This window comes from Macaca fascicularis, chromosome 9 (genome assembly GCF_037993035.2).
Source record: "Macaca fascicularis isolate 582-1 chromosome 9, T2T-MFA8v1.1".
NCBI classification, from domain to species: Eukaryota; Metazoa; Chordata; class Mammalia; order Primates; family Cercopithecidae; genus Macaca; species Macaca fascicularis.
The window spans coordinates 132,826,462-132,840,291 of NC_088383.1; the positions used below are offsets into that span (position 1 = coordinate 132,826,462).

Consider the following 13,830-nt stretch of genomic DNA (forward strand, 5'->3'; position numbering starts at 1 on the left):
AATTCCTAGGGCTTTTTGTCGTGGCCCTTTCTATGCCCATCACATAGCAGGCACCTCACAATGGTCTGCTGCAAGACTGAATGCTAATGGGTAAGAATATGCATTTGAGAAATGCCAAAGGCAATTATCTTTCTTTACTCCTTTTGAACCTCAGAATATCATGAAGGAGGCAGAGCCAGCAGTGGGATCTGCACCTTCCTGATGATGACACTGAACCTCGGAGAATGAGGGCATCTCACCCAAGGCCACACGGCTGGTCAGCAGTGACCAGCACCAGCATCCCAGCCTGTGAGCCCCATGCCTTCCAGCCTGGACCACAGCCACATCTGCGCCTATAGAGTCCTGGGCTGGCACAGCGCTGGGCTAAACCACCTCACAGCCTGCACTAGAGTATTAAACACAGTTTCTAATTCTGACATCTTGGTGTTTCTCGATCACAAAATCCCATTAGCTCAACACGCCTACAAAATACTCGTATGTGAGACAAGATGTGGTTATTTTTAAACTGCATTTCAAACCGTTCTGTGTGGGGAGATGTATTTTTGGAGCACACTGACTTTAATTATGCACCTGTGACAGTGGAACCACACTGCATGTGGCACTGGCTGTGGAAGACACAAACCACAAAAGTGGGCTGACCTCGTCCCCATTTCCCTGTGTCACCAGCAGGCACAGGAGCACAGCCCTGCTGACACCTCGATTTAGCCTGGTGAGCTTCCCATGGGGGACTGGGGCTGTATGTTGAAGCCCACAGACACACACTGCAAGTGACGCTGCCCTCTCTGGGGTTGACACCAGGTACCTGACTGGGGTCAGAGCCAGAGGCTAGGGATGGCGGGCCCAGATTTGGCTGTTAAAGCAGCGACTTCCCAGTCTAAGAGCAGGTACGGAGACTTTCCTGTGAGAAGGCATCAGGGTAAATAAGACACCACTGAAGAAAGAAAAACCCATGAAGACAACTCACACTGATGTGATTCCCAAACACGGCCTCCTTTTCACCCCGACCACAGGCAGGGGAGTGCGCTCAGTCAACGGTTCACCGAGGGGAGCCTGGCGTCTGCCTGGGGTGGGCCTCCCATGGGTGAAGGACTACCTGAAGCCAGGAAGATGAAGTGAGGACAGCCTCGCCAGCTGCTCCCTGCTGGACACCCCATCCACAGCGAGGCTCCTGTGCAGCCCAACAAAGGCAGGTCAGTGAATAAACACCATCTGCACCTGAGCCAGGTCTCCATGCATGTCCTCGGTGCACCTCCCATGTTGCAGGTGCTATTCTGCACACCAGGGGCTGGGCAAGCAGGAGAAACAAGGCCACATCTAACATGGGGCTTACTCACAAGGAAGGGACAGATAAAACCCAAGGAAATAAGTAAATGAAGGCTCAGAGAGGGACCCAGTCACCCAGGGCCAACCTGGGACTTTCCTCATATGGTAAGTGGAAGCCACCAGAGCCTTTCAACAGAGGAAGGAGATGATCCAGGGAATGTTTTAAAATCAGAAGTCACCTAAGGTCACCACTCAAGGAACCTGTGAGTGATCAGGACTCTCGTCTTTCTGATGAGGCAACTGAGCCTCAGAGACATAAGATCATTGTTCCAAAGGCCCCCAATCTAGAAATGTCAAGGCCAAGGTCTGCACTCAGCATGCCTGCCTACAACGTCTCATTGGCACACCCTGCTTGGCACTCTGCCGGTGGAATTCCCAACTGAAGGGACACAAACACCATGCCCCCCAACCTTCCCATTCAACCCCAACACATTTAGGATTAACAGGACCTTTTAATTTTTTACCAAAAGCACAAATAAACATGGACACTTTCTCTTTTTCAAAAGATAATTTCAATTATAGTGAAAGCATGCAAAGCATCAGATGACATCTCCCCTGATGAATGCACAAAACAGGCTGCACACGCCCTGCTTGGGCCTGACCGTTATTTCCTCAGAGGACTGGATCCCCTTCTAGGGTACTGGAGGCGCTGTGTGAACATGACCTTAGCTCCGGCTCAAGCTTTGAGGGCTCATGTGTTCATCCGCTCACAAAACATAAGAGATTTGTTTGCAGTTGACAGTTGTGCACATCCAAATATTTCTTAATAGTTATTATTCTTTTTTTACACGAGTATTTATAAACCAACCTTCGGATCTCATTAAAGTTAGTTCTACAAATGTTCTACCTGAATTCCTCTGAACTAAAAAGTGGCGGAGGTTAAACAGTTCGAAAGTCTGTTTGATGCGGTGCAGTCTGAGGGGTGGGGTTGGAGAAACAGCAAAGCTTGGAGTCAGAGCTTGGCTCAGATGTCCCCAGTCCCATGAGCTCCCTGGGAAGGAACCTTATCTGTTCGTACACAGTTCCCAGCACAGCAGCAGCCCCTTGCACATTTATACAGATTGTTGGGGGAGTAAGGGGTCCCCTCTGCCACTTGGAAGCCATTAGCTTTGAGTGTACCCTTGATGGCCCTCAGGACCATGGGCAAGGAACCTCCTCCTTCCCTAGACCAGAGATGGTGCATGTGCAAAGAGACTTGGAAACTACTCCCCACACAGAAGAGCTCTAGAAAGAAAACTAGAATACGGTGCCATTAGAGAGCCACATGGGACGGCGGAGATCAAGTGCTAAGCTGAGAAAGAACAGATTGGCAGGAGGTGGGGCAGGAAAAAAGGCCCTGGGGATGGGACGGCAGAATAACTCCCTACCCAAAGATGGCCACACTCTAACCTGCAGAACCTGCGCATATATTAGATTACACCGCAGAGAGGAATGAGGGTCACAGATGGAAGGAAGGTTGCTTGAGGAAGGGAGATGATCCCAGGCTATGCAGGTGGGCCCAGTGTAATCTCAAGGATCCTCAAAAGGGGAACAAGAAATCAGAACAGAGAACCAGAGAGACGGTCACATGAAGACTCTACCTGCCTTTGCTGACTCTGAAGAAGGAAAGAGCCACTAGCAAGGAACAGGGCAACTTCTCAAGACTGACAAGGGGAAGAAAATTGATTCTCCCTACAGTCTCCAGAAAGGAGCACAGCCCTGCACACCTTGACTTAGCCCAGTGAGACGTCTGTCCTCCAGAACCGGCTAACACGGTGAAACCCCGTCTCTACTAAAAAATACAAAAAAAAAAAACTAGCCGGGCGAGGTGGCGGGCGCCTGTAGTCCCAGCTACTCAGGAGGCTGAGACAGGAGAATGGCCCGAACCCGGGAGGCGGAGCTTGCAGTGAGCTGAGATCCGGCCACTGCACTCCAGCCTGGGCGACAGAGCGAGACTCTGTCTCAAAAAAAAAAAAAAAAAAAAAAAGAGAGAATACATTTGTGGGAAGAGGCTACATTTATTTGTCACAATAGCAATAGGAATCTCACGCATGGATCAGGTGGGATTCATGTGAGTGGGGCATGGTTGGGCAGTAGAAGTTTCTGGTAGGGGAACCTGCTACAGAAAGGGTCTGGAGTCAAGAATTGCATGGCATGTAGAGTGTGCAGGGAGGAGCTCACTTTCCTGGAGCAAGACCTTGGACTGATGGGACTGACAGAGAGGGAGGCCTGACACTCTTGAGGCCCAAGTTAAGAAAGGCTCTTGAGCCTCCAAGAGGGAGACCAGCCAGAATGTGCATGGCCCCAGGAGCCTGGGGCTTGACCTGGGGGAACGCAATGGAGGGAGCCACAGGAAAGCCTAGAAGATGTGTGTGTGGCAGAGACAAGAAGCATTGGCAGGGAGGCAAGGGAAGACAAATGCCACTGCCTCATGTGCCACGGCTCTGCCCCGCCATGCCCCAGGCATTCCACCTTCTCCTCCTGTCCTTTCCAGACCAACAGCATGTGGAAGAGAAGTGTTCAAAGGGCGGAAAAGGAACAACCTGGGTCCAGGTACTGGTGGTCTCACTTTTACTCACAACAGTCGTTGGAGAAGACATTGCCTCCCTGAGTCTCAGAGCTCTCACTGTAAAATTAGGATCATTCAGCAATATCCTTTCGTACTGTGAGAATTCAGGCTAATGCATTTTAAATCCTGGGCATTGCCTGACCCAAGCTCAAGGAACCAGAGCAATAAACAAGGCGGTCAAAATCCTTACAACCACAGGGCCAGGTACCTGGATGTTGAGTCTCCCTCGATGTGCGCCCAGGCCATAGCGCTTCACCGTGGAGGCATGGAGCTGGAAGTCTGTGATTTTTAAGGTTTCCAGACCAAGAGGTGGGCAACCTGGAAAGGACAATGCTTGTTAAAAACAAGGACAGATGCTGAAAGGGATGAGTTTCTTATTTTCTAAATCTGGCCGCGTGCTTTTCCATTTTCCCCTGAACTGCCACCCACAGGCATGCCCGGTCTTTCCAGACACGGTTGATTGAACTGTCAACATTAAGCCTATGTTCTTTCTTGTTGGCATTTGCTTTAGGGGTGTTTTTGCTCTGATATTCCTTCTTTTTTGCTGTCCATGCTACTGTCTGAGGCTGTTCCCAATTAAGGATCCTTCCCCAACGTGACTCAGTCAGGAAGCATCACTGGAGCTCTGCAAATTAATCAGAACCTGCTGATTTTGCTTCAGCAACTCTGGCCTTTATATTGTGCATGCTAATGAGCAGAGGAATATAAGTAGAAAAAAAAGTCTATTGTTTTCCATTCTCTGCAAAATGGATAATGTGGAGCACGACTAGTAAACACCATTTGCCCCTGGAATAAAACACCAGTGCTTGATCATCCCAGCCTAGCCCATTGTCTTTAAGAATGACAGTGTTTACAGCAGCATCCAGAATGGGTCTCCTGACCCCTGGGCTGCTGTTTGCCCCCACGCCCACCACAGTGAGTGGGGGAGCGTTTAGTGAAGGCAGAAGGGTGCACACAGTGAATGCGAAAGGCCATGCAGCGAGTGGGGGCCACACAATGAACTGGGGGGCCCCGCATTGAGGGCGTTTGTGCAGCAGGCATGCCAACCATCTGAGGCTGACCTCACAGAGGAAAACCTGGTTACCATGCCCCTTCCCTCCCCAGGGCCCTCACACCTTCCAGGCCTGAAGGACATGAATCTGACCCATGTGGTGGTATTTCCTGGGTCCCGCATGTTCACAGAGTCATTCTCCATCCTGCCTACCAGAAATGGACTTCAAGTGGCTGACCAGCAAGGTTAATCCTCACACTACATACTCAGAAATCCTCACTGCTGCGCCTCCAACAGCCCTGCCTCCTCACAGAACCTTCTCATGTTGTCCCAGCAGCCCCACCCTGCCCCTCTCATGGTCTGGCACCTCCGTAGCTTGGCCCCTGAGCCCAGGTTATAATCCCACACCCCGTCACTCTCTGAGACAGCTGGGAGCCTGGGCCCGTGCCCTCCACTCTCACCTCAGGACAATGGGCCCTTTCTGTCAAATGCCACTCTCCTCTTGGAGTTCACAGTCCCCAGCGGTCACTGGTATCCACCAGAGGGCCTCGTCAGAATCCAGGGCAAGCTCTGAGAGTCAAGACCACTGACCCATTACACTCCTGTCCCTTCTGAGAGGCTGGACTCCAGGACATCCTGCAGCCTGGCCCCAGGAGCCTGGGCTCTGGCTCAAGCTCTTGGGTTCCCTAAGCTGGGGCTGCTGCCCCTCTGTGCCCCATTCTTATCCTCGTCTCCTGCTCACTCCTTGCTCTTTTCCCCATCACCTGGTCTCAGCCTGTCCTGCCTTAGACACAGTCAGCTTTCTCAGGAATAACCAGTCTGTCCTGAGAGACCCTGCCCACCAAGAGACCCCACCCACTGAGAGAGAGACCCCACCAACTGACTGTGACACCAAGCTGGCTAGGCAGCAGGTTCTATCAGGCGATTCCTGGTGGCCTGGGAATAGCCTCTATTTATCTTTACTCTGCCAGCTATGGTTTCAGGGTTCAAGGGACCTGGGGAGTTTCAGACCGTGATGGGGGGAACCAGGCACAGGTCCTGTCCCTCCACATCCTGGTGCTCAATACATGCCCACAACAGTCCCACATAACCAAGCACCAGAAACACCAAAAGGATCTGCTGTCATCTTACGAACCTATTTCACTGCCATGTTGAAAGTCTTCCCATCCACCAGCTTCTTCCTTGGTGGCAGAAGACACAGCAGGCAGTAAATTCTATGGACTTCCTTCAGCAAAGCCACTTTTATTTATATCATTTATACAGTCAAAGTGAGAGACAGACAGATGGACAGATAGCCCACCAGATGGACAGGCAGACATACATAGATCATGTACCAGCTCAATAAAGCAACAATAATTGCTATTCAAAACATTTCTTCCAGAAAAAGACAACGACTCCTATGCATGTGAGTATTTTAATTCAAAAAAGGAAGTACCTGACTAAAATTACATATCCATCAAAATTGCTTTTCTCTCAATAGACAGAAGCTCTGTCACATCCTCTTGCCAAGATACAGAAGGGGGTGAATAGAAAGTGCCCACAAGTGAGGTGTTTCATGGATGCACATCTAACAGCAACTGAAAAGTGCAATGCCTGCCCTCTCACAGGCTGAGTTTCCCGCAGCCAGCAGTGCCGGCAGCTGCCACATCTAACAGCCACTCTTGTCCACTCCTGTGATGGTGTCATGGCAAAGCCAATAACTTCACTCCCTCCACCCACAGCACAGATGATGACTTTGCGGGAGGAGCCCAGATAAACACACACGAACTTGGTCTGCTCGCAAATGTGGTCTTACAGGAACCCAATGCTCTGACACTGGGATTTTTTGTCCTTATTAGAAGATGCTATTTTTAGAGCCATTAGTTTGGTTTGGAAGCCTTCTCCATTGCCCGTGGCACTTACAAAGAAGCTAGAGATTCCACACAGAGAACACACAAAGTCCTTGAAAGGCAAAGACAGCGTTACTGATCCGCGTGGGTGAGCGACGGCCCTTTGGTTGTAAGAAACCAACCACAGCCAACTTAGACAGGAAGGGAAGTCCCTAGAGAAATGACAGGGATGGCAGAAAGTGAGAAGGACAGAGGCGGGACACAGGACACGTGCGGGTGGAAAGGCACAGAGCTCCCGTCATCTAGGCAGCAGAACAGTGGATTCCAATGGCACTGTCCACCTGCTATCACACCTCTGAGTTTCCACTCAACCTCACGTGTGCCTCCAGAGAGGGCCTGACTCGCCTGGTCCCCTGGCTGCCCACTGGGATCAGGGTGCTGTTAGCAAAACAAGGGGATGCCAAATTCAAACCGACACGGGGCACAGGACAGGCATCTGCATCTGCATCTGCTGCCCGGAGCTGAGTGTGAACACAGCTCAAGCAGGCTCATCCAGCTTCTGAGTTATCGGTTCTTCCAACTGCCTCCTCCTACTGGCCAACCCCAAGAGGGGCAACACCTCCATCTCCGCTTCCTCTCTCCCTTCCTTTCCTGGGATTTTTGCTCCTGACTCCATTCATTCACAGTGGCCCTGGTCACTCTGTGGCCCTTTGGGACTCCTCAGCCTCTTCTCTGTTTCTTCTATACTGGGCCCCGCAGTCTCTCCCTCTCAGCCACTCCTCCACCCCCACACCACGCATGGCCCTGGTTTCCATCACACAATGTTCTGCTCTTTCTCTTCTTCTCTCTCAGTCCAGACCTTCCTTCCTTGTTTGGACTTTGCTTTCCACCTCCCCGAGGGCAGTCTTTCCCCTGCTGTGGCACAGGCTCGTCACCCTCAGACTGATTCCCTAAGAGAGCCCCTCTCCTTCCCTGTAACAATCCACCTTCTGAGCCCACACCTCAGCTATGAGGTGTCACAGGCACCGTCTACACCACTTGGCATCCAATGACATGCACAAAGTTTGCATTCAGGGCCGGGCACAGTGGCTCACGCCTGTAATCTCAGCACTTTGGGAGGCCAAGGCAGGCGGATCACTTGAGGTCAGGATTTCGAGACCAGCCTGGCCAATATGGTGAAACCCCATCTCTACTAAAAATATAAAAGTTAGCCAGGTGTGGTGGCACACGTCTGTAATCCCAGCTACTCGGGAGGGTGAGGCAGGAGAATCGCTTCAACCTGGGAGGCGGAGGCTGCAGTGAGCTGAGATCATGCCACTGCACTCCAGCCTGGGCTACAGAGTGAGACACTGTCTCAAGAAAAAAAAAAAAAAACAAGTTTAAACTCAGATCACTTGCTTGTCTGGAGACCGGCCTATTGACGTGGCGGGCAGGCCTCAGAAACCTGGTGGCTCCCATCAGGCAGGTGTGAATGCGGCAGCTGGAGTAATCCGCCTGCAATCTGCAGCTGAAGCAAATACCCAGTCATCTTCCAATGTCTGCTGCAAAAGAATCTCCTCAAGGTTGTCACCACTTCTTCCTCGGGACTCTGTCCCCTCACTTTCGTGTGGCAGAGGCCGCAGTATCAGTCAGGCACACAGCAGTAATGTCAGCTTCACTTGGAAGGTTCTCATTTCATCAGTCTTCCATTCTTTATTTTTCCCTTTGATAGCCTCCTCTCCTTCCTTCCATCCCACGTCTGCCTCACTCTGACTTCACCCTGTTTTCCATGAGCATCAGGGCAATTCACAAATGTTACTGCAACCCTGCCTAACGCAGGGCGCCATGCCCCGCAGCACGGCATCCTGCAGGCTCACATAAAACTACCCACTGAGTCAGCTGGGAGTTACCCCCCTTCACCAAACCCCACTTGATAACATTTGTTAAGTTAAAAAGAAGTTTAAGAATAAAGTAGTCTAAGCACAAGCTCACTATCCCACATACCTTTATGCAAAGATCAACAAGGCAAAAATCCCATATCAGAATAAAGCATCCCAGGAAAAGTTCCCAAGCCCATCTTAAAGACTTATATTGAACATCTGACATAGGAATCTCCACATTTAGAAAAAGGCAGGGTTTTCCTATGCTAAAGAACAGGAAGTAAAGGACTAGAAAATAAAAGACAGGAAAATTATCTTTTGCTTTAAAGATTCTAAATTAATTCAAAATACAGAATATTGAAATATTCACCAAACTTAATACTTAACTCTGATGAATTTCAGAATATTTCAACCTGATTCATTGTTCTTCTTTTCTTTCTACCCTGAGAGCATCATCCTAGAGATTTCTTTCTTTCTTTTCTTTTGAGACAGATTTTCGCTCTTGTCACCCAGGCTGCAGTGCAATGGTGTGATTTTTGGCTCACCACAACCTCCGCCTCCCAGGTTCAAGCAATTCTCCTGCCTCAGCCCCCCAAGTAGCTGGGATTATAGGTGCCCGCAACCATGCCCAGCTAATTTTTGTATTTTTAGTAAAGATGGAGTTTCACCATGCTGGCCAAGCTGGTCTCAAATTGCTGACCTCAAGTGATCCACCCGCCTTGGCCTCCCAAAGTGCTGGGATTACAGGCGTGAGCCACCGCACCCGGCCCATCTAGAGATTTTTGATAGGTCTACTCAACGTCTAAAATGAATAAAGTGACCTGCTCCTCCCTCAGGTTCTCCGGCTAAGGGGAACAATACTACAGTGGGGAGAGAATTATGCAGGATGAGGAAACCACTTGCAAAGCATGCTGAGCCACGTCGGAGAGAGGAGGACTGGGGAATCTTCAACCTGCAGAATGGTCTGGAGGTCTCAGAGCCACAGGGGCTAGAGTAAAACATTTGAAAACATCTGCAGTTCCCAGGCCTGCAGAGGTCTTGAAAAGTGGATGAGACCTCTCTCAGCTGCACCCTGGGCTGACAAAGACCAAAGGGAGCACAGTGCAAACAAGTCACCAGAAACCAGCAGCTCCCACTCCCTTAGGCCAGTGCCCAAGGCCACTCCTGGTCCCTGAAGTGACATCATTGTCAGCACTTCAGTCTCTGGGCTGCACCCTGGTCTTTGGACCCCAGCCACCATGGGGAACTGCTGCTAACACTGTAACCCCTAGGCAGCTTCTCTGAGGCAATCAGCAGCCAGACAAGATCCACAGCATGAAGAAACCAGCATCCAGGAAACCTCCATGTCTTCAAAACCAGAAATCTCAAAAGAAGGGCAGAGATGGCAGAAAGAAGACAAGTACTGTCTCCCAGCCACAGTCCCGGGCTTGTCTAGGACTGCCAGGAGATTACCGAGCGTGATCATCAGAATAGCAAAGACTTTGCAGCAGCAACCTGTGCATTCTAAGGGCTGAAGGAAAAGAAAGTGGGATCTGGAAGCCACTACCAGCTAAGTTACAGTCAATAGTCACGGTAATTGTCATGGTAATTAAGGGCTCTTTCAGACACAAGAGTATTCAGAAAATGTGCCCTACTCCCACCATAACCATAAGCCTTTACTGAAAGCACAGCTGGAATCACGGCGCCCAGAAATATAGACACAAAGGCAACCAGACACGTGACCGGCGGGTGCGGCAAACACTGAGGACTGCATGGCACTTCCCACAAAATGAGCCCAGAGAACACTGCCAGTCAAAGAACTCCAAAAGCATAACAAAGTTAGAAGGAGAGGTTAGAATTCCATCGACTTTAAATTCTCAAAGAAACATCTGCTCCCGGTCCCAGGAACTGTCAATCACAATACTACTTCCAAGGACTAGGACTTTTCCCCATCCTTCAGAAAACATTACTGAGAAAGACACGACTGTTGCATGGGTGACTAAGCAAAACGGAGGAGAAGCAAGGTTTCGAAGCTTAATTTAAATATCTGTAATCAGAGAGTTTAAAAAAATCTTTGTTGGAACTGTAACATATTTGTATTACAATGTCAATTGATGATATAATTACTAGGTTTAAAGAGTGCTTGAAATAAGTGGGAAACTCATTGGCAGCTCTTCATCCCTCAGCAGCGTTCTGCCGGGGTTCCCAGCCAGGCTGCAGGGAAGCAGGCTCCAACGTCAATCACTCAGTGACTCTTGAGCCCATTTGTTCCAACAGCCTCAAGATGAGCTCCCCGTTCCTCCCCTAAAATGAACAAATTCATCCTTTACCATTAAATCAAGTTTCTGTTGCTTCTAGAAAGAAAAAAGGATCTAATCCTGAGAAGCATGTGGGTGAGGAGAACACAGAAAAAAGTGTGAAAACACTTCAGGAAAATATTAATTAGAGATCAGAGATGTGTCACAATCTGGAGGAAAGGAGAGTGACAATCATCCACGATGAATCTGCTTTTCTCTTAAAGAGAAAAGCCTCTCTGAGAACACACCACGCTGAGCAGGGCGCCATCTCCCAGCCCCATGCTCTATTCTTCGGGAGGTGAGCATGGGGTCCCCTGCCTCATTCTACCCCACCCCACGCATGCACTGCCTTAGATCTGTCTCTTGCTAGCAGTCTCTGCATTACAGATACTTTTCCAAAGAGACATCTGCCCTCTGGCACAGATTCATTAGTCCTCATCATCATCATCATCACCACCATACATTACCATCTATGCACAGCAACTCTTGAACAAATTGCAAATGTCCATTGCATTTAAGATCATGGGGGCCTTTGTGGCCCAGAAATTCTAGGGCACAGTCAGAATATAGCATATAAGTAAGAATTCTCAATCTAGCATCGACCCCAACACCCCACCTTCAGTATTCCAAATCTGTCTGGGGGGTAGGGGGCTGTTATGGAGTCATGTCATGAAAATTATTTTAAAAGTGTAGTGATTTGGGGAGCACCAAGGAAAACCTGCAGGTAACTACTGCGAGACAGACCAGCTAGAGACTCCTGTCATTGAATCTGCACAATGACCCCAAGAGATGGGCATCGTCGCTCATCGTCGCTGAGACTCAGGGATGCTGAACACCATTAAATAGCCATTAGGTGTCTGAGTTATAAAAGCTCAAGCGTAATCTTTACACCGTCTCCGTCTGACTTGAAAACTCGAGAGCATAACACAAATGAAGTTGCTTGGTGGTGTTTGGGGTCACACCAGGAAAAGGGCTGGAGCCAAGACAGGCGTTTCCCGCTGGCAGAGCAGAGTTCAGAGTCCAAGGCCCTGTGGCCTGCTGTGATCGCCTCAAGACATGATGGGCGCTTCCAGGAACAAGCTAACAGCCTTCCTGAACTTTTGCTTTCATTGCCGCCTATAAATGGAGTAGCTTCGACTTAACAGAATTATTTCCTTCGCCTTTCTGAACTTGACATTCCCTTTGATCAGTGAAGTGTGGAGGCAGCTTCCCAGTGCACTGAAAATCTGTCTGCAGTAGCTCTCTGCCTTTCTCAGATACCACTGGCTTCCCTGAGGGACAGGGTGTCTCTCTGGGTCTTGGGAAATCTCTTAGCCAATCTCAGCCTTATCTAGTTATCCTTGGAAAGCTGTTTAACACCCACCACGGGAGAGATGATCCTTCAGACCCTCATCACTGAGCTCCTCCAGACAGCAGTTCTCACCCCAACTGAGCATCAGAATCTCAAAGAAACTTAAAGGAAAGGTGTCCTAACCCCTCTCCCAGAAACTGATCAATAGGACAGCAAAGGAACCCACCACTGGTCTGAAGTTCCCAGGTGATTCTTCTGAGACAACCAGTCTCAGAAGAGAGTCCCTGCAAACCTGACTGGGGTCTTTTACCTGTGAGGTTACACAAGCTCAGAGATTTTCTTTCCCAGACCCCAATGGATCCAACAGAGGATACTCTCAAAGAATTGGGTTCCAGTCCACGCTGGCTACAGCAGCTGAGATCTGGAGTCAACCTGGAGCCTCAGCCTCAAAGGTTCTGATCACCTACCTCCTTCTTAAATGTCCAGCTCAGGGGCTGTTCTATCTGAAAAGCCTCCCAAGACTTCCTCCCCTGCACTCAACCCTCTCAGCCTACTCACTCCTGCCTTTAGCCTAACCTCCTAGGAAAAGTCCACACTGTTACCGTGGTAGTTTAGTCTGTCTCCCTGAACAGGCTGTGAGCCTCAAGAGCAGCAATGACAAGTTTTCATCCCAATGCCCAACCAATGTTCCCAAATGAATGAATTTGCATTATGATCCAGTATAACTGATAATCCCTATGTCTGCATCATCATGGAAAACTAACACTATTCTTTATACATTGCTTATAAGGCTCAAAAAAAAAGGAATTATTGATTCGAAAGAACATTTATCAACCCTCAAGCACTTGCCAATTATTATCTTCATAAATTTTTCCACATCCGTGTACTACCTGCAATATTATTTCCCTAATGTTTTTATTTAAATCAGATTACTTTAATGAAAATACGTTCATGTAAAAAGAAACTTTATCACTAGAGGATAACATGAAAATATCTCATGACCTTGGGGTAGGCAAAAAACATTCTTAGCCCAAAGGAAAAAGTACTGACCACAAGAGAAAATATTGATGATTGGTCTATATTAAATTTAAGAGCATTTGTTATTCAAAAGACACCTCTACTAGAGTTAAAAGTGAGCCAAGAAGTGGGATATTCACTATGCATGTATCTGATACAGGACTCATATTCATTGTATTTTCAAGAAAAACAAATAAACAAACAAAAACCCTCCTATAAATCAACAAGAAAAACAACAGGCAAAAGAACTGAGCATGTATTCACAAATGAGGTTATCCTAATGGTAGGTAAGCATTAGTCACTAGTCATCAGGAAAATGCAAATTAAGACCACAATGAGATATCAGCCAATATGAATAAAATAAAATAAAGACTGACAATATCAAATGCTGGTAAGAATGTGAAGCAACTAGAACTTTCATTCACTGCTGGTAGAAGTGTTAACTGGTACAACCAGTTTGGAAAAATCTCCAGCAGTACTTAATCATATACTATGATCCAGCAATTCTTATAGGTATACATGCAACAAAAATGCATTCACATATACACCAAAAGACTTATTCAAGAATAGTCCTAACAGCACCATTTATAATAGCCAAAAACTGAAAACAATCCAAATGCCCATCAACAAGAGAATGAATACCCTGCAGTATAGTCATGCACTAGAATACTATAAATCAATAAAAATAAATGAACT

The 13,830-nt window shown here is 48.4% G+C and overlaps 1 protein-coding gene across 2 annotated transcripts in view; it reads right to left on the reverse strand.

The window, feature by feature from the left end:
* Window positions 1-13,830, reverse strand: part of CPXM2 (carboxypeptidase X, M14 family member 2) — a 146,183-nt gene that overhangs the window by 112,850 nt on the left and 19,503 nt on the right. For both annotated transcript variants that reach the window (XM_045361714.3, XM_005566674.5), the window contains one exon: window positions 4,080-4,189. In XM_045361714.3, the coding sequence (XP_045217649.2) occupies window positions 4,080-4,189 (110 nt within the window). The remainder of the gene's footprint in view (window positions 1-4,079; window positions 4,190-13,830) is intronic.